This window comes from Oncorhynchus mykiss, chromosome 8, assembly GCF_057628025.1.
Source record: "Oncorhynchus mykiss isolate SJ-2025 chromosome 8, ASM5762802v1, whole genome shotgun sequence".
Lineage (NCBI taxonomy): Eukaryota > Metazoa > Chordata > Actinopteri > Salmoniformes > Salmonidae > Oncorhynchus > Oncorhynchus mykiss.
In genome coordinates this window covers 52,338,606-52,359,116 of record NC_143029.1, presented here as the reverse complement: position 1 = coordinate 52,359,116, position 20,511 = coordinate 52,338,606, and the positions used below count along the sequence as shown (strand labels likewise).

At 42.2% G+C, this 20,511-nt stretch overlaps 1 protein-coding gene across 1 annotated transcript in view; it reads right to left on the bottom strand.

Annotated features, from left to right (window-relative positions):
• The window catches only part of LOC110530928 (protein crumbs homolog 1-like), a 31,166-nt gene that overhangs the window by 3,918 nt on the left and 6,737 nt on the right, over positions 1-20,511 (bottom strand). The window contains exons 4-6 of the mRNA XM_090183052.1: positions 9,439-9,604; positions 448-1,369; positions 190-231 (exon numbers count right to left, since the gene is read on the bottom strand). Coding sequence (XP_090039178.1) covers positions 190-231; positions 448-1,369; positions 9,439-9,604 — 1,130 coding nt within the window. The remainder of the gene's footprint in view (positions 1-189; positions 232-447; positions 1,370-9,438; positions 9,605-20,511) is intronic.

Below are 20,511 nucleotides of genomic sequence, written 5' to 3'. Positions count from 1 at the left end.
AGTAGAGCGACACAAATGTATAAGAATGAGATATGACAGTTAAGAGTCTGATAGCTGGCATCATGGTTCAAACAGGATTGTTATCTAGTTGACTCAGTTGATGTGTCTAGTCACTCTGCGTGAACCTGTATTGGCTTGAGACAAGATTATTTTTTACAAATGACTTGAAAGAACTTAAAAATTTCTTACGGTATCTTTTCAATGTACCACGGGACTTCTGGAACTTTCTCACTGAAAGAGAATGATTTTAAGGGTCATTTTGTGTTCACATCACCCTTTTATGTAATATGTCACACACACAATTGAATCATAGCTTTGGATGGTTTTGTTGTGCTTTGCATATTTGTCTCTGGACATGTTCTCTTAGCGTTTAGCCTTATGTTAGCTGAATGGGGATTGTAGATAGGTTAGGGTTTAAGGGCAAAATGGGGAGTGTTTGAGACTCACTTGCAGAGGGGCCCGGTCATGTTCCTAGGGCAGAGGCAGGTGTTGTTTTGGAGGCCCCTGAGACAGGTGGCCCCTGGGCCGCACTTGTTGTTCTCACACGTATCCACATCTTTATCACACCTGGCCCCTTCGTACCCTGGCTCACATGCACATACGTAACCCTCCCCTAGGACAGTGCAGTTTCCATGTACGCAGGGCTTGACAGCGCAGGTGTTCGCATCATTCTGGCATTGTGGCCCAATCCACTCAGACGGGCACCTGCAGAGAGAGAGGTCAAAGAGGTCCTCACATACCCCCTGGTTCAGACAGGGGTTGGGCGAGCACACACTGGCTCCCCAGCAGCCATATCGTGGGATGGCGACACCGGGGATCCTCACAAACTGCTCCTCTTGAGGCCTGGGAAGGTTCAGGTCGGTGTCACCATAGTAGGGCAGCGGGAGCCCACCGATCTGGACGGGGCCCAAACATCCAGCCAGGTTCCCCCCAGCCTCAGGCCCCAAACCCCCCAAGAGGATGTCCACTCCCTCCCTGAGGAAGTCCAGGCTCCCAGAGGTGGCTTCAGACACCTCCTTCTCTCCTCCCTCTCTTCCCCCGTCCAGGACCATGATCCACCTGGAGGTCTGTAGATCCGGAGCTTCCATGGAGATCTCCACTGTGTGCCACTGGCCGTTGCTGAGAAGGCCTTGGCTCTGGACAGTCAGCTTGGGGGAGGCCTCGCCACTGCCTGCCTGTAGCTCCAGCACCAGGCGAGAGTCTTGGAGGGAGATTGTGAGGAACTCAGAGCCTTTCTCGGCATGTAGTAGCGTGGTGTCCGTTTGCCTGGTTCGCACACTGAGGAGGATGCTGCTGAGGTGGCGGCTGATCTTCTCATTGCCTCTGTAGGACAGTATGCTGTCATTCCAGAGGGTCACGTTGGACACACCTGGAATGCAAAACAGCAGAGGGTTAATTAAGACGTAGGGTTCTATTTTAACAAACTTAACATAAACCTAGTGCTGCCGGTAGCGCTATAGGCCCCGGGTGTGTCAGAAATAATTGTTCTATTTTCACAGCCGGAATTATGAGCGCAATAGCTGGCGGTGGCATGAAATGGCTGGGTTTTGATGAATAAACAAGTTGTAGGTATGATGAGGGTTTGCCAATCAAGGCATTCCTTGGCTTCATACTGCATGCATTTATCTCAGGTTGTGTAAGTTATTGACGGTTTTGCGCCGTTATAAACTCTAATTCGGCCGGGGACACGGAATATTCTTGTCCTAGTCCATTGTGGATTTATACTAAGATGTATTAAAGAGCATAGGTTACAGTAATGAGTGATGGCAACATCCAGCATTTGATCAATATGTTTGAAGTGTTGACAATCAACATTGTTGTAATTGGCTTCAACGAGGCTAAGCCTACCGTTAATGATGTTTTTTGACTGAAAAATTTGAATATGTTTGGAGGAGTGCGTCTTTGGTAACTGGATAAGACGCACTCTTTGGAAATGGGGATGGATACAAGCCGAATGGAGTATGCACTGTCCTATGTGCAGTGGCGACCCGTCATTCAGGGCAGGTGGGGTAGACTCACATTTTCAGCAAAAAATGCCTGTTTTGCATGTTATTTTGGCATTAATACGTCAGATATCAGTTGGAAAACAATGTAAAAAAATAATATATTTCATTCAGTTAATAAAGCCGCACACAAACATGGTCTCTTGTTTGTTTTCTTGAGAAAGGCAGCTCCAAAATGTAGGTGTTTCAGCCTAGCTCAATGCTTTCTGTGGTGGTGGGTCACTCATGGTGACACTACGTCACTGCCAAGTCTAAGGGTAGACTTCGAAAATTCTAGCCCCTTGGGTGCTACATCAGAAGTGGCCATTCAAGAAGGCTCAAGGTCATTGGCCACAGCTAAAATGACATCAAATCACATTATATGTACAGTAGTTTGATTGGCCTGATCATGTCAACATTACCGATCGCTGCCTGCACCTGCCCGCCTGTCCAACATCACTACTTTGGACGGCTCTGACTTAGAATATGTGAACAACTACAAATACCTAGGTGTCTGGTTAGACTGTAAACTCTCCTTCCAGGCTCACATCAAACATCTCCAATCCAAAGTTAAATCTAGAATTGGCTTCCTATTTCACAACAAAGCATCCTTCACTCATGCTGCCAAACATACCCTTGTAAAACTGACCATCCTACCAATCCTCGACTTCGGCGATGTCATTTACAAAATAGCCTCCAATACCCTACTCAATAAATTGGGTGCAGTCTATCACAGTGCCACCCGTTTTGTCACCAAAGCCCCATATACTACCCACCACTGCGACCTGTACGCTCTCGTTGGCTGGCCCTCGCTTCATACTCGTCGCCAAGCCCACTGGCTCCAGGTCAACTACAAGACCCTGCTAGGTAAAGTCCCCTCTTATCTCAGCTCGCTGGTCACCATAGCAGCACGCACCTGTAGCACGCGCTCCAGCAGGTACAGTGCCTTGCGAAAGTATTCGGCCACCTTGAACTTTGCGACCTTTTGCCACATTTCAGGCTTCAAACATAAAGATATAAAACTGTATTTTTTTGTGAAGAATCAACAACAAGTGGGACACAATCATGAAGTGGAACGACATTTTTTGGATATTTCAAACTTTTTTAACAAATCAAAAACTGAAAAATTGGGCGTGCAAAATTATTCAGCCCCCTTAAGTTAATACTTTGTAGCGCCACCTTTTGCTGCGATTACAGCTGTAAGTCTCTTGGGGTATGTCTCTATCAGTTTTGCACATCGAGAGACTGAATTTTTTTCCCATTCCTCCTTGCAAAACAGCTCGAGCTCAGTGAGGTTGGATGGAGAGCATTTGTGAACAGCAGTTTTCAGTTCTTTCCACAGATTCTCGATTGGATTCAGGTCTGGACTTTGACTTGGCCATTCTAACACCTGGATATGTTTATTTTTGAACCATTCATTGTAGATTTTGCTTTATGTTTTGGATCATTGTCTTGTTGGAAGACAAATCTCCGTCCCAGTCTCAGGTCTTTTGCAGACTCCATCAGGTTTTCTTCCAGAATGGTCCTGTATTTGGCTCCATCCATCTTCCCATCAATTTTAACCATCTTCCCTGTCCCTGCAGAAGAAAAGCAGGCCCAAACCATGATGCTGCCACCACCATGTTTGACAGTGGGGATGGTGTGTTCAGCTGTGTTGCTTTTACGCCAAACATAACGTTTTGCATTGTTGCCAAAAAGTTCAATTTTGGTTTCATCTGACCAGAGCACCTTCTTCCACATGTTTGGTGTGTCTCCCAGGTGGCTTGTGGCAAACTTTAAACGACACTTTTTATGGATATCTTTAAGAAATGGCTTTCTTCTTGCCACTCTTCCATAAAGGCCAGATTTGTGCAATATACGACTGATTGTTGTCCTATGGACAGAGTCTCCCACCTCAGCTGTATATCTCTGCAGTTCATCCAGAGTGATCATGGGCCTCTTGGCTGCATCTCTGATCAGTCTTCTCCTTGTATGAGCTGAAAGTTTAGAGGGACGGCCAGGTCTTGGTAGATTTGCAGTGGTCTGATACTCCTTCCATTTCAATATTATCGCTTGCACAGTGCTCCTTGGGATGTTTAAAGCTTGGGAAATCTTTTTGTATCCAAATCCGGCTTTAAACTTCTTCACAACAGTATCTCGGACCTGCCTGGTGTGTTCCTTGTTCTTCATGATGCTCTCTGCGCATTTAACGGACCTCTGAGACTATCACAGTGCAGGTGCATTTATACGGAGACTTGATTACACACAGGTGGATTGTATTTATCATCATTAGTCATTTAGGTCAACATTGGATCATTCAGAGATCCTCACTGAACTTCTGGAGAGAGTTTGCTGCACTGAAAGTAAAGGGGCTGAATAATTTTGCACGCCCAATTTTTCAGTTTTTGATTTGTTAAAAAAGTTTGAAATATCCAATAAATGTTGTTCCACTTCATGATTGTGTCCCACTTGTTGATTCTTCACAAAAATACAGTTTTATATCTTTATGTTTGAAGCCTGAAATGTGGCAAAAGGTCGCAAAGTTCAAGGGGGCCGAATACTTTCGCAAGGCACTGTACTTCGCCACCATGGCCTTTTTTGCCTTTACCTCCCTTATCTCACCTCACTTGCTCACATTGTATATAGACCTATTTTTCTAATGTATTATTGACTGTATGTTTGTTTTACTCCATGTGTAACTTTGTTGTTGTATGTGTCGAACTGCTTTGCTTTATCTTGGCCAGGTCGCAATTGTAAATGAGAACTTGTTCTCAACTTGCCTAGCTGGTTAAATCAAATATATTAGCTAGCAATCCTTTTTAATCCTTTTTATATGAAGATAAATAATGACGAGAAATTATAGATAAAATGTTGCTCATTGGCCATAAACATTACAGAAGTTGGAAATAGCAAATTTAACAATGAGTGGTTTGGAAGGAATCCGTGACAGTGGCTGTGTGGTCTCAAATTTGGGATTAAGGGACTCTTTTCCAAGTTTAAAATGATAAACATTCAACATTGGCCATGCTGTCAATGAAGCATGATTCGTGTCGCTCTCAAAACATATTAACTCAGACCTCGAAAACTTGACTTCAGTGAGTTCAAGACAACTGGGAAGTCGGGAATAAACGAGCTCCGACTGGGAAAATACATTTTGAACGGTCATCCAAATCGGAATTGTAAATCCAGCCTCTTTCTAGAGCTACGACCTGAAGAGCAATGACGTCATCATGATTCAACCTTGTTTTTTTCAAAGTTCCCAGTTTTGAAAGCACCATAAATCTAAAGAATGCCAGACTTTGATCACAGAATTTGCCCACGAAGTACCGCCGCGACACCTTCCTGTTCATGTGAGCACAGCACAGCAAGGTGAGTCCAAAAATGTATTGTATGCTGCTGCATCAATGATGTAATATGCTAGGGAGATATGTATTCTGTAGCTAAGAAACTAACATTAAATGTATATTGTGTAGTAAGATGTTAGTAGCCCATGTGCCTCACCCTAATAATTTGGTCTATTTATCCCTCTTAATTTCGTCTACTGTTCTGACCTGGTGGTGCACATGTAGCCTATAACCTATTTTTGAGAAATGCAATCAAATATTGTAAGAGTTCTCATTGTCTGCTTATATGCCCCCTTTATTTATCCTACGGTTCTGACTTGGTGTACAGGGAGAACACTGTAAGAATGGCCCATGTTCTGATTTATGTCGCTGGACATTTCTAACCAAATAGCTATATTGACTACGTCCGTCCTAGCTCGCTCATTAATGTCTTAATTGAAATTACGGATTGCTCTGTCCGCTTGTCGTCTCCTTATGCCATAGTTTGTAAATCTCAATTGTCAGTAGAAACCACATTTGTTTAAAGCAAGTCAGGCATATCAGCTATATATATTATTTTAAAGTAATTGAGCCTGAATTAACTGTTTCGCTGCCAGACAAGGCTCCTCTGATAGTCAGGTGTAGTAGTCGTAAGATGTGGGGACTGCTGTTGGGACAGCTTTATGTAGGCCCTAACAGTTTGTGGGCACCGTTTGTCACCGTTATAGTGCAATTAAAGTATTGTTTAGTGTTTTGTTGTGTTGCTGGCATGCATCCCACATTTTTTTGTTTGTTTGCCCCACCAAGATTTACATGCTAAAAATTGCCACCTCCTATGTGAATAATGCAAAAGCATGATGGCAAGAGCCTTGAGTAGACCCTTTAGAAACCTTTAATGGATAGGCTACTTGCCTAATTTATGGTCAGGATAAGAAAGACACCAGAGGCATCAAACTAAACGTAAAACAAGCAATTGTTACAGGAAAATAACTTAAATGTTTCTAAATAGGAGTGTCACTGGATTATTTTATTATCCATCTCTTCTTCCATTTGACAAACATCCAAAATAATAACAGGAGCTGGCTAAAATAATGTACAACAATTGTTTTGCTGCTCCCAAACTTGATATTTTAATAAAGCTTTGGTGATTAAGGTTTATTTCAAAGCAGTCTCACAAGCCAAACCCTGTATTGATAGTCTTGACTACTTGGCGAATGCTTTGGGCAGGACAAAATCAACTGCCTTCATTGAGAGGAATGGAGGCTATGCTTGGTTTTTAATCAAATTAAACAATTAAAGGCACATCTCTCTTGTTCCCTGTGCATATGGGCACTGTGCGTCACGGCTGGATAGGCTGCGCTTCCGCTGTCAAAATCCATGCCATAGGCAACTGCTAAAATCAGCTTTTGGTTGGTCTTAAATATCCTCACCAGCACATACTGAAATTGGCACACGTTTTTAAGGACACAACTCAAATATTGCTACCCCCCCCCAACCTCAAAGCTCATATGACAGGTAAATTACCACTCTTGGCACTAGGATTTGAAAATAGAACAGGTTGAAATTGCAAACAATTTGTTAAGACACAACAAGTGGGCTGTTGACTGGAAATCAAATTACAGATTGCACCTATATACATTGTATGTTACAGTACACATCAGTAAGCTCTACTGGATGGGGGGAACCTTACATGACACGTTATCAGCGTTATCCATCCATATGGTCTGGATTTACTAAGTGGTTGCACCAGGTGCAAAGGTTGCAGTACTTCCAGATTGAGACAGGTTGTTTAATTGGGAATTAAAGGATAAGTTCTCTATTTTAGACCTTAGTCAGTAGATGTATCTGCCAGGAAAGACTGTAAACCATGGTTTGAATTCATTATAATGGATTCTATTAACATTCTATTCAGCTAATTTTAGCCACTGCCAACCAAAAATCTATGAGAGAGATGGGTGCAAGTGCAATGTTCAACAACTGGGCCAAATCACCTTTCAGTTAGGACTATGACATTTTGAACATTGAATGGTTGTTGCATCTCTCCAACTGATTTTTTTGGTTAGCCTTAGCTAAAGTTGTCTGAAGTTGTTAGTGGCTGTTTAAAGAAATCAGAGCCATGGATTACAGTCTCTCCTGGCCCATAGACTACTTTCAGGGTAAGGAACCATATACGCTGCCTTCGGAAAGTATTCAGAGCCCTTGACTTTTTCCTCATTTTGTTACGTTACAGCCTTTTTCTAAAATTAAATTAATCTATGCACAATACACCATAATCACAAAACTGAAATATCACATTTACATAAGTATTCAGACCCTTCACTCAGTACTTTGTAGAAGCACCTTTGGCAGCGACTACAGCCTCCAGTCTTCTTGGGTATGACGCTACAAGCTTGGCACATCTGTATTTGGGGAGTTTCTCCCATTCTTCTCTGCAGATCCTCTCAAGTTCTTTCAGGTTGGATGAGGGGGGCGTCACTGCACAGCTATTTTCAGGTCTCTCCAGAGATCGGGTTTAAGTCCGGGCTCTGGACACTCAAGAACACCTGAAGCCATACATGCATTGTCTTTGCTGTGTGCTTAAGGTTGTTGTCCTGTTGGAAGGTGAATCTTCACCCCAGTCTGAGGTCCTAAGTGCTCTGGAGCAGGTTTTCATCGAGGATCTCTGTAGTTTGCTTCGTTCATCTTTCCCTCGATCCTGACTAGTCTCCCATTCCCTGCCGCTGAAAAACATCCCCACAGCATGATTCTGCCACCACCATGTTTCACCATAGGGATGGTGCCATGTTTTCTCCAGACAAGACGCTTGGCATTCAGGCCAAAGAGTTCAATCTTGGTTTAATCAGACCAGATAATCTTGTTTCTTATGGTCAGATTCCTTTTGGTGTCTTTTGGCAAACTACAAGCGGGCTAACATGTGCCTTTTACTGAGGAGTGGCTTCCGTCTGGCCGCTCTACCATAAAGGACTGATTGGTGGAGTTCTGAAGAGATGGTTGTCCTTCTGGAAAGTTCTCCAATCTCCACAGAGGAACTCTGGAGCTTTGTCAGAGTGACCATCGGGTTATTGGTCACCTCCCTGACCAAGGTCCTTCTCCCCCGATTGCTCAGTTTGGCCTGGCGGCCAGTTTGGCCAAACTGTGTTCTCGGGGACCTTCAATGCTGAAGAAATGTTTTGATACCCTTCCCCAGATCTGTGTCTCGACACAATCCTGTCTCGGAGCTCTACGGACAAATCTACAACCTCATGGCTTGGTTTTTGCTCTAACATGCACTGTCAACTGTGGGACCTTATTTAGACAGGTGTGTGCTTTTCCAGATCATGTTCAATGAATTGAATTTACCACAGGTACACTCCAATCAAGCTGTGGAAACATCTTAAGGGTGATGAATGGAAACAGGATGCACCTGAACTCAACTGTTTTAGTCAAGTATTATATCTGTTTGGGCCTCTGCAGTCAATTTGTCCCCCTGACCATCTGCTCAAGAAGAAAATCGCCCCCCGGCTGAATCTAGTTGATCCATGCACTACATAGTTATTCTCCTTAAACCTAGACGTATCCTCTATTTGCTTGTGTTGTAGTGATTATGTAGACAAAAAGAAACAGAGAAACAGAGCCAGAGCTAGATGTATTTTGTCAGTGTTGGAAAAACGCATTTGCAAAAATGTTTGGGTCTCACAATCACTCCATCAAATAAGTCTATAAAGGCAGAATAGCCAACAGTCCATTCAATGGATACACACTGACAGTATGAATAGGCCGACATAATAGCCTACTCTATACACAATATGCCAAATACAGAGAAGCAATTGCTTTATGTCTGTATTTCCTAACCCGTCTTTGAGAACCCCCAGACAGTTTCACGTATTTGATCTATTCATGTACTGCACACTTGATCCAACTAATTAAGCAGACCTAATTCAACTAATCAAGCAGACCCATTCAGCTAATAAAGGGTTTGATGATTAGTGAGCTACCGGTAATTGAATCACGTGTGATGATACTGGATTAGGTCAATTAGTTTGAACTCTCTGGAGGTATTCAAGGAGAGGTTTTGGAAACATTGCTGTCAGTAATAGTGAATTCTGCAGAATGGAATTTGATTGATAATCTCTTTATAATCTGTTGAGGAAGGGATTCTCGAACTAACAACTCACACTCAAAGCCCTGGGAGAGGGACTGGCAGGCTGCAGTCGAGGGGCATGGAGACCGCTCACACCACTTGACCTCCTCACAGCAACGCCCTCCAGTGTTGGGAGGACAATTGCAGATGAAGTCGTCCCACATGGAGTAGCACACTCCGCTGTTCAGACACGGGTTTTTCTGTAGGAGACAAACAATAACTCTGTCAAGCAGTTGACTTTGTCATGGCGGGGCAACTGTGTTGGGTCATGGGGCAACTGTGCTGTGTCATGGGGCAAATATGTTGTCAAAGAGAATATGAATGAAGAGTTCCAGGATCTGCTTCTCCAATAGACATCCTTAAATCACACTTATAAGTGATGTCATTAGCAAGCTAAGCTCATGCTCAGAAATGAGAGAAAAGGGACAGACCAAGCAGGCAACGAAAGACTGAACTGAGTATGGTAGAAATATTAGAGGGTTTATTTTCCTAAACCTTAAATTACTCTACATGACCAAAAGTATGTAGACACCTGCTTGTTGAACAAATCTTATTACAGAATCGTGTGCATTAATATGGAGTTGGTCCCCCCCTTTGCTTCTATAACAGCCTTCACTCTTCTGGAAAGGCTTTCCACTAGTTGTTGGAAAAGTGCTGCGGTGACTTGCTTCCATTCAGCCACAAGAGTATTAGTGAAGTCGGCATTTCAATTCATCCCAAAGGTGTTCGAAGGGGCTGAGGTCAGGGCTCTGTGCTGGCCAGTCAAGTTCTTCCACACCGATCTCAACAAACCATTTCTGTATGGACCTCGCTTTGAGCAGGGGGCATTGTCATGCTGAAACAGGAAAGGGCCTCCCCAAAACTTGCCACAAAGTTGGCAAGTGACATTCTAGAATCATCTAGAATGTCATTGTACGCTGTAGCATTAAGATTTCCCTTCACTGGAACTAAGGGGCCTAGACTGAACCATGAAAAACAGCCCCAGGCCATTATTCCTCCTCCACCAAACTTTACAGTTGGCACTATGCATTTGGGCAGGTAGTGTTCTCCTGGCATCCGCCAAACCCAGATTCATCTGTCGGACTGCCAGATGGTGAAGAGTGATTCATCACTCCGGAGAACGTTTCCACTGCTCCAGAGACCAATGAAGGCGAGCTTTACTTCACTCCAGACTACTCTTGGCATTGCGCATCGGGATCTTAGGCTGATCGGCCATGGAAACCCATTTTTCATGAAGCGCCCCACAAAGAGTTATTGTGCCGATGTTGCTTCTAGAGGCAGTTTGGAACTCAGCAGTGAGTGTTGCAACCAAGGACAGACAATTTTTACGAGCTGTGCGCTTCAGCACTCGGTGGTCCCATTCTGTGAGCTTGTGTGGCCTACCACTTCGCGGCTGAGCCTTTGCTGCTACTAGACGTTTCCACTTCACAATAACAGCATTTACAGTTGACCGGTGCAGCTATAGCAGTTTAGACATTTGACAAACTGACTTGTTGGAAAGGTGGCATGCTATGATTGTGCCATGTTGAAAGTCACTGATTTTTTCAGTAAGGTTATTCTACTGCCAATGTTTGTTTATGGAGATTGCATGATGGTGTGCTTGATTTTATACACTTATCAGCAATGGGTGTGCTGAAATAGCTGAATTCACTAATTTGAAGGGGTGTCCACATACTTTTTTGTATATAGTGTATTTACAAAGTAAGATAATCAAAACCATAATGTGCATAAAATAGAATACATACAGTATAATGTCTGTAAATAAATACAAGTGAACTGATCTTAAGCTTAACTGAGGTTTACATAGCAAAAGTCATTCTGCAAAAGTCATTTGTATTTGGGACAAATAATTCACTAAACCCTAAACCTCAACTAAATCTTGTAATAAATAATGTGTAAATTGAGCAAGTTGAGGTGACTAAACTGCTTTGAGTAACCCTGGATTGTAAACCGTCATGGTCAAAACATATTGATGTAACAGTAGCTAAGATGGAGAGAAGTCTGTCCATAATAAAGCACTGCTCTACCTTCTTAACAGCACTATCAACAAGGCAGGTCCTACAGGCTCTAGTTTTGTTGCACCTGGAATTACTGTTCAGTCGTGTGGTCAGGTGCCACAAAGAGGGACTTATGTTCAATTGGCTCAGAACAGGGCCAGCCACAGAGATCAATCATTAATAATATGCATGTCAATCTCTCCTGGCTCAAAGTAGAGGAGATATTGACTTCATCACAGAGCTGTCTGTTTAAACAACTAGCACACAGCTCTGACATCAATGCATACCCCACAAGACATGCCACCAGAGGTCTCTTTGCAGTCCCCAAGTTCAGACCAGACTACGGGAGGCACACAGTACTACATAGAGCCATAACTACATGGAACTCTATTCCACATCAGGTAACTGATGCAAACAGTAGAATCAGATTCTAAAAAAAGGATAAAAATACACCTTATGGAACAGCAGGGACTGTGAAGCAACACAAACATAGGCACAGACACATGCATACACACACACATATGGATTTTGTGTTGTAGGTATGTGGTAGTGGAGTATGGGCCTGAGGGCACACACTTAGTGTGATGTGAATTCTCTAATGAATGAATGTATTGTAATGTTTTTAAAATTGTATAACTTCCTTAATTTTGCCGGACCTCAGGAAGAGTAGCTGCTGCTAATAGGGATCCATAATAAATACAGATACAAATAGCAGACCAGGAGCAACTCAAATGAAGGGTTTAACGAAAGCCTTTCGGACAGTTCCAAAAATATGAGGCGGGTAGGCTGTGAAGATTCACACACATTTCATCCAAGGATCTAATCTTTTAACATTTTTACCATAAATATGATTTTAGTTATGCATTATCATTAACACGATTTGTTTTAATTACATCCATTTTAAATAGTGCATTCTAGCATATTTTGAGATGGGGAAATCCATTTCCCCTACATGCTGGATGGAGGTGGTATCACCCGACACCCCTTGATTCAGGATAATAGGAAGTGACAATGAGGGACACGCCCTCTAACAAGAAAACCTGGCAAACATGCTGCAGACATGGCACCACACCAAAAAAGAGCTGCGAGGATGTAACAAATGAAGAGTTTCATTACGAAATGCGCTATATCCATTTTCGGAAAAGTTGGTACATTTGTTTTTATTGTGTAGCCCTTTCCACTCTCAGCCAGTCATCCTGTATACATACGGGTTTAAAGTGTCAGATTTGGTCATTGAGAAGCGCCTGACTTGAAACGTAGTAGCTGTACAGTAACATGCTATACATGAAGTCAGGGCTCTGCTTCACAGCGCTGTATGGGTTTTGACTGACAGCCGCTATAAACTTCAGCACCGTGCGCCACAAGAATATGCCCCCTTTCCCTCCCGCTACATTTGCACATTTGTTGTCTGAGTGAGGGAAATGTGTTCTGAAAGATGAGAGGTTGAGGATTATAATGAATACCACTTTGATGTCATACAAGCAATCCACACACCCATGAATCCAAATGTGCACTTCACATTTCCAATATTTGAAAACTCATGTCATTGTCGTTATCAACATTTATGATCACCATGTTTGATACACAGTTGCAAGGATAACATGCGTTATACCCTGGGTTGTCTTGAACACAATGAGCCTGTTTGTCATGTTGTGAAGAAAATTTGTCACGGAACACCCACTTGAATGCACTCATGACTCCTTTCTATGCACACCAACATTACAATCTGTCTGTCTGAGGTGCCTTTTGAAAGCCAAAAACTGTAAGATTGTATTTTATAACTTAGCTAGTCATGTTGGAACATTTAATAATGGAACATTTTTGGATTGCGTAAACAACAACAGTAATTGTGTGATGGTGGTGACGCATCACACTGGGCACACACTGGTTGAATCAACATGGTTTCCAAGTCATTTCAATGACATGACGTTAAACCAACGTGGAATAGATGTTGAATTGACTTTAGTGCCCAGTGGCAGGGCTGTGTTCCAAACAAAAAACTACAAGGGTGCTTGCTTCAGTTCCTTAATGGCAAAAAAAATGCACCTTATAGTTGAGGCTCTTTCCTTAGGTCATAAAAGTGCATTGAAATTATTAGCCTGAACTGTGCACAGTTTGGAGAGGTGTGTGGCCACTAGGAAACACCACTTAGACCTCTCACTCAAACCCGTGTAATATTTTTTTCTTATTAAATTGCACCTCTCCAAAATGTCAATGAATATTTGTATTATGCCACTAAACTCCAAGGCATTTTTTATACAAATACTTCTAGTAAGTTGAACCCAAGTCAATGAAAATACATTATTACTTAAAATGTTTGTGGTACTGACTCAAAACTAAATGAGAAGTTACACCAACTCTCTTTTTAAAGTATTTTTCCCAGCATGCTCCACTGCAGGTAGATTTTTTTTTTTACATGTACATTGAGTGATTAATCAATCAATCGTATGCTAAACAAAGATAAATTATATATACACTGCTCAAAAAAATAAAGGGAACACTAAAATAACACATCCTCGATCTGAATGAATGAAATATTCTTATTAAATACTTTTTTCTTTACATAGTTGAATGTGCTGACAACAAAATCACACAAATATTATCAATGGAAATCAAATTTATCAACCCATGGAGGTCTGGATTTGGAGTGACACTCAAAATTAAAGTGGAAAACCACACTACAGGTTGATCCAACTTTGATGTAATGTCCTTAAAACAAGTCAAAATGAGGCTCAGTAGTGTGTGTGGCCTCCACGTGCCTGTATGACCTCCCTACAATGCCTGGGCATGCTCCTGATGAGGTGGCGGATGGTCTCCTGAGGTATCTCCTCCCAGACCTGGATTAAAGCATCCGCCAACTCCTGGACAGTCTGTGGTGCAACGTGGCGTTGGTGGATGGAGCGAGACATGATGTCCCAGATGTGCTCAATTGGATTCAGGTCTGGGGAACGGGCGGGCCAGTCCATAGCATCAATGCCTTCCTCTTGCAGGAACTGCTGACACACTCCAGCCACATGAGGTCTAGCATTGTCTTGCATTAGGAGGAACCCAGGGCCAACCGCACCAGCATATGGTCTCACAAGGGGTCTGAGGATCTCCTCTCGGTACCTAATGGCAGTCAGGCTACCTCTGGCGAGCACATGGAGGGCTGTGCGGCCCCCCAAAGAAATGCCACCCCACACCATGACTGACCCACCGCCAAACCGGTCATGCTGGAGGATGTTGCAGGCAGCAGAACGTTCTCCACGGCGTCTCCAGACTCTGTCACGTCTGTCACGTGCTCAGTGTGAACCTGCTTTCATCTGTGAAGAGCACAGGGCGCCAGTGGCAAATTTTCCAATCTTGGTGTTCTCTGGCAAATGCCAAACGTCCTGTAAGCACAACCCCCACCTGTGGACGTCGGGCCCTCATACCACCCTCATGGAGTCTGTTTCTGACCGTTTGAGCAGACACATGCACATTTGTGGCCTGCTGGAGGTCATTTTGCAGGGCTCTGGCAGTGCTCCTCCTGCTCCTCCTTGCACAAAGGCGGAGGTAGCTGTCCTGCTGCTGGGTTGTTGCCCTCCTACGGCCTCCTCCACGTCTCCTGATGTACTGGCCTGTCTCCTGGTAGCGCCTCCATGCTCTGGACACTACGCTAACAGACACAGCAAACCTTCTTGCAACAGCTCGCATTGATGTGTCATCCTGGATGAGCTGCACTACCTCAGCCACTTGTGTGGGTTGTAGACTCTGTCTCATGCTACCACTAGAGTGAAAGCACCGCCAGCATTCAATAGTGACCAAAACATCAGCCAGGAAGCATAGGAACTGAGAAGTGGTCTGTGGTTACCACCTGCAGAACCACTCCTTTATTGGGGGTGTCTTGCTAATTGCCTATAATTTCCACCTGTTGTCTATTCCATTTGCACAACAGCATGTGACATTTATTGTCAATCAGTGTTGCTTCCTAAGTGGACAGTTTGATTTCACAGAAGTGTGATTGACTTGGAGTTACATTGTGTTGTTTAAGTGTTCCCTTTATTTTTTGAGCAGTGTATATATGTTTTTAAACGGATCAATCTGGAAGCGGCGATATGGTGTATAATATTTGTGAATACATTTTAAATGAATTAACTGGTGAGATAAGTATTCTGATGAGAAATCATTGTTCCATATCACCTTTCAGTTCAAATGTTCTCAGAACAACCTAGAAGTTCTCTGTTCCAGATGGAAGTGACCGCAGTTGCACTCTTGTCGGTAGAGTTACATTTGGAGTAGAGAGTGGAGACCAGGCCAATAGATTTGGGAATATTCAAAAGTCTTAACCAGAATCAGAGAATCCCAGGCTCTGCTCGGCTCTAAAAGCCTTCGGAGAAGATGATTCTTTGAGGTCTTAAAAAGTTTGAAGACCTGAATTGTTAAAGATGTCACTGAGGGTTAAAATATTTCTACTAGAGCATTGAGGAAAATCAAATGGTTTTAAGCCTGATAAGATTATGTTATTGTTTCATAAGTGAAGAGGACTGTGAAAATGGAATGAGATCATAAGATGGGCATTGGCCTGTCGCCACACTTTAACTGCATTAGCAATTATTGGACCCATTCTGAGACATGTAGATTTTTGTTTACAGCCAGAGAATACTTGTAGTCTAATAGGTTTTATTAAAGCCTCTTCATTGGGTCCCAATGTGGCTTGATTAGCGGGATCTAGACAGATTTTCAGAAATCTCAAATGGAAAGAAAAGTAATTATTTAAAGTTAGGTAGAGCCAGTCCACCAAACGGTTTGGGGCGCTGCAGGGTATTCTGGGTCGTTTGTCTTTCCAGATGAAATTCCTGCACAATATATTCAATTCTTTGAAAAATTGAAGAGGGGTGAATTGGGAAGAATAGAAAATACAAAATTAAAGCAACGAAGAATGTTCATCTTAATCACTGACATTTTACCCTGAAGTGTAATATGTAAGGGAGACAAGTGGGCCAAGTCCTCTTTAATTTTCCCAATAGTAGCTGAGTAATTGTCTTGTACCATTAGTTGGAAAGTGGGCTAGAATTTGATCCCCAGATAGGTGAAACCTATTGGATTTAATTGGAGAGTGTGTGTTGTGGGGAGAGAATACTCCTCAGCTGCAGGATTTAGGGGCTATAAAATGGACCAATTTATATTATATCCTGAAAAGAAACCAAAAGGTTCAAATAATTTAAAGGTGCAATCTGCAATTGCTACAGCCATTTTCGGGACTTGTGAATTAACAATGTGGGGACTTGTGAATTAACAATGTGCACCCACCCATTGATTCTTGAAGAATATAATTCATAATTGCCTCATGAGCTTAGTTCAACTGTCAAAGCCCATCAGAACCAAAAATATATTTTACTCCAATGTTTGTAAGCAACGTAAATGTAAACAAACACTATAAAAACATGGTTAAAACTATAATCTTGATAACAGGGATGGCCAGTCTTTGCATCCATAGCTCCGTCTATGAATATGAGAGTGCTTACATTTCTTAGCCCCATCCCTCAGCTTTTTACAGAAACAGGGGCGCTCTGTTATTGTTTCAACTGCTGATTGCCATTTTAAGAGAATGACATGGAGTTAGAAATATCTGATAAGAAAACTAGATCATCTGCATACAAGGAAATATGCTGGACAGTACCTTTAATAATAATAGGTCTCTGGACTTTGTCGCACAGCCTGGGCAAGAGGCTCAAGAGACAAGGCAAATAAAATTGGGGATAATGGACAACCTGGTCTTGAGCCTCTTTGCACCCTAAACTGCGGAGAAGTGGATCAACCGGTGAGAACTCGAGCAAAAGGCTTGTTGTAGAGAGTCCTGTGAATGACAGAGGATCCCAACCCAAAACACTTTAACACAACCCATAAGTATGTCCATTCTAAGCAGCCAAGGGACAGCACCGAGGAACAGCACTGCACAGGAAGATTATGCACAGGAGCTGAGTCGATAACATGAAAGTGACATTGGATATTATCTCAGACGAGTCTGCCTCTCATAAAATGTGATCAAAATGGATCAAACCATGCACCTGCTTCTCCAATCTCTTTGTCAGCACCTTAGAATAGATTTTAAAATCGCTGTTCAAAAGTGCAATAGGCCTACCTATAGCTTGAGCATTCAAGAGGGAAGAAATAGGGAAATTAGAGCTGTTTTTTGGTCTCAGTGGAAAGAACCCATTTGTAAAGAGTAGTTTATTGAATTTAAAAATAATGGGCTATTTAAATACCAAAGTGCTAACAGGAGTTTTAGAGGTATACCTCCAGGCCTGGGGTTTATTATTTTTCTGCATAGTTAAGGTGGCCAATTTCAGTTCATGGATTGAAATGGGACATTCATCTTCTTCCGCTTGTTGTAACGAGATGGAAATCTCAAGTAGTTCAGATGAGGTTAGTAAATCAGGATCTTAAGAAGATTTGGATGTGTAGAGATTAACACCTGATTAATTTGGGAGGGTGAAGAGCATTAGAGTCTTTGATGGCGTCGATAGAGGCTAGACATTCAGATTGTTTTAGCTCCAAGAGCCTGCTAGGTCTATCTGCATTTTCATAATTTGATTGTCTAGTTTGTAAGTATAAGAATTCACATTTAGCATTTGGGAATGTTTCATATTCTGGTTTTAGAGAGGCTAGTTGTTTAGTTCTGTCTATTTGGAATTGTGATTTTTGTAATGGTTCTAGATGTGCTATTTCTTTCTCCAAACAAGCAATTTCAGAATAACAGTGTCTATTGAAATTGGAGAATGAAGTACAAGCTCCTGAAACATTTAGTGACTCCCCAAAGGCTATGAGGATTATTTGTTGTTTCAGAGTTTAGGTCTAAAAATTCTGTAATTCTATTTGAAATAAATGTATGGAAATAAAGATGTAATCCATGCGAGAGCAGGTCTTTCGCTTTGCAGAGAAGGTGTAATCTTTGCAGATTTTTTTTTAGTCGCCACCTGTCAACAATGTTGAGCTCCTTTAGGAATGATTGGAAGTAAATTGAAGCGGTCAACGGGATGTAATTGTCACGCCTACTCCCGCTCCCCCTCCCAGGCTACCCGTCATCATGCGCAACTCTTACCATAATCTCTTGAAAGGCCTTTGGTGTTCAGACTCAATATATTAACATTGGTCATTGAGATATAACAAATACACTTTCTTGGTGAGTGAAGTAAAAATCTTACATGATCGAGAACTGTTTATCCAATATAGAAATGACTAACTTCACTTTAAATGTAGGAAAGGGATTACCTCAATTGTATCAATTAGCCTTAACTCAAATATAAATCAGTAAATGCAAAACAGTTAACTACACTCAAAGCAAAAATTCAGAAGCATTCTTTCTTCCTCTGTGTTGACTTTAGCCTAGAGCTCAAAGAGAGCGGTTGAGACCTGAGACACACGTGTAGTAGTTATCGGCCCTGTCATTACTCAAAACCATTCAAGAAACCTGTTTCACTAAATATATCTGAGTACAGTTACATTAAGTGATTTTTTAGTCATTACTCAAACCAATAGCAGCTACTGAGTACTGTTACATGCACACAATAATGTGATTATTGTGAATAGTTAGATTAATATAATAGTTTGATTAAAATGTTTACGTGCTTTGCAAGAAGAACGATTTCCCTTATAATCCTGTTACATGGACACATGAAATCAGGCTACCTGATGGCACTCTATTCAATGCAGAATATTGGCAATCAAAATAAACGTTCTACCACAGCGGCCATGTTATTTTTGGGAAGCATATTTGATTCTAAGTTCGGACATGTAAAGTTTGTATGTGAAAACTACTACTAAGACACATACATTCAGTTGTTTTGAACTCACTTCACTCAAGCTAAAGAGGTAGGCTCGCTCGGCTAGTGCTAGCACAAGCACAGATCAAATGAATAGTGTGCAGGGGCGTTCCTGCATGTGGGTATACGCACAACGTCTTCATGCTTGTGACACTTTTGAATGTACAGTACCAGTCGAAAGTTTGGACAACTTCTCATTCAAGTGTTTTTCTTTATTTTTCCTATTTTCTACATTGTAGAATAATAGTGAACACATCAAAACGATGAAATAACACATATGGAATCATGTAGTAACCAAAACAGTGTTAAACAAATCAAGGCAAAGGGGTGGCTACTTTGAAGAATCACATTTAAAATAAAACATCTATTTGTTTAACACTTTTTTGGTGACAACATGATTCCATATGTGTTATTTCATAGTTTTTCTACAATGTAGAAAATAGTCAAATAAAGAAAAACCCTTGAATGAGTAAGTGTGTCCAAACTTTTGACTGGTACTGTAGGTCAAAAGGGAAATAAAAGTATTATCTAAGTTATTTTGCTCTCGTCTCTGGAGTCTCCCTTGCTAACTAGTAGGAGCGAAAGCAGTAGACAGCGTCCTTCGCTCCCACCTGCCGAACACCTGCTCTCACCATCATTAACAGAACTGAGGGAAAACAGTGCCCGACAGCCAGGGGCAAAGGACACTACCGGCCGCCCCTGCCTCCCGCTAACACAGCAGGTGGGACGCTGAGGCGACAGTGTGGTAGCTAACTAGCTAGCTTGCTATACTGTGTGCTAGCTAGCTAGCTAGCATGTTAGTTAGCTAACTAACTCGCACCCACCTTCTGTGTACTGGACTAGCTGGCTAAGTTAGTACACAGTGTTCTTCACTCCTGCCTGAGGAACACCTTCCCTCGCCATCGTAAACATAACTGCTGGAAAACAGTGCCCGACAGGTGGGGACAAAGGACACTGTCTACCGGTGTACGGCTAGCTAGCTACCATTGTCGCCCTCGCCCCTTCATTTTGTGGAGTTTATGGGCAGCTGGCATCCAATCTTATTGTGCATTAACGCCACCAACTGTACTGGAGTTCCCCGCCTGTCCTAATAATTTTAAAAAATTGCTCGGAAAACTAGATGTTTTTATCAGTGTATGCTTACTTCGATTTTGCCTTTACACCAATTAAGTTAAGCAGAGTAAGCTGTTTAAATGACTATTGCATAATCTGCCTACTTCCATAATCAGTTTAATACCAAATGATTACTGAGCATGTAAACATGCCCACTGTGATCCTGTAGGGTTTGAGTTGTATCAGCGTGAAAAAAAAATCTGCCGCCCCCAC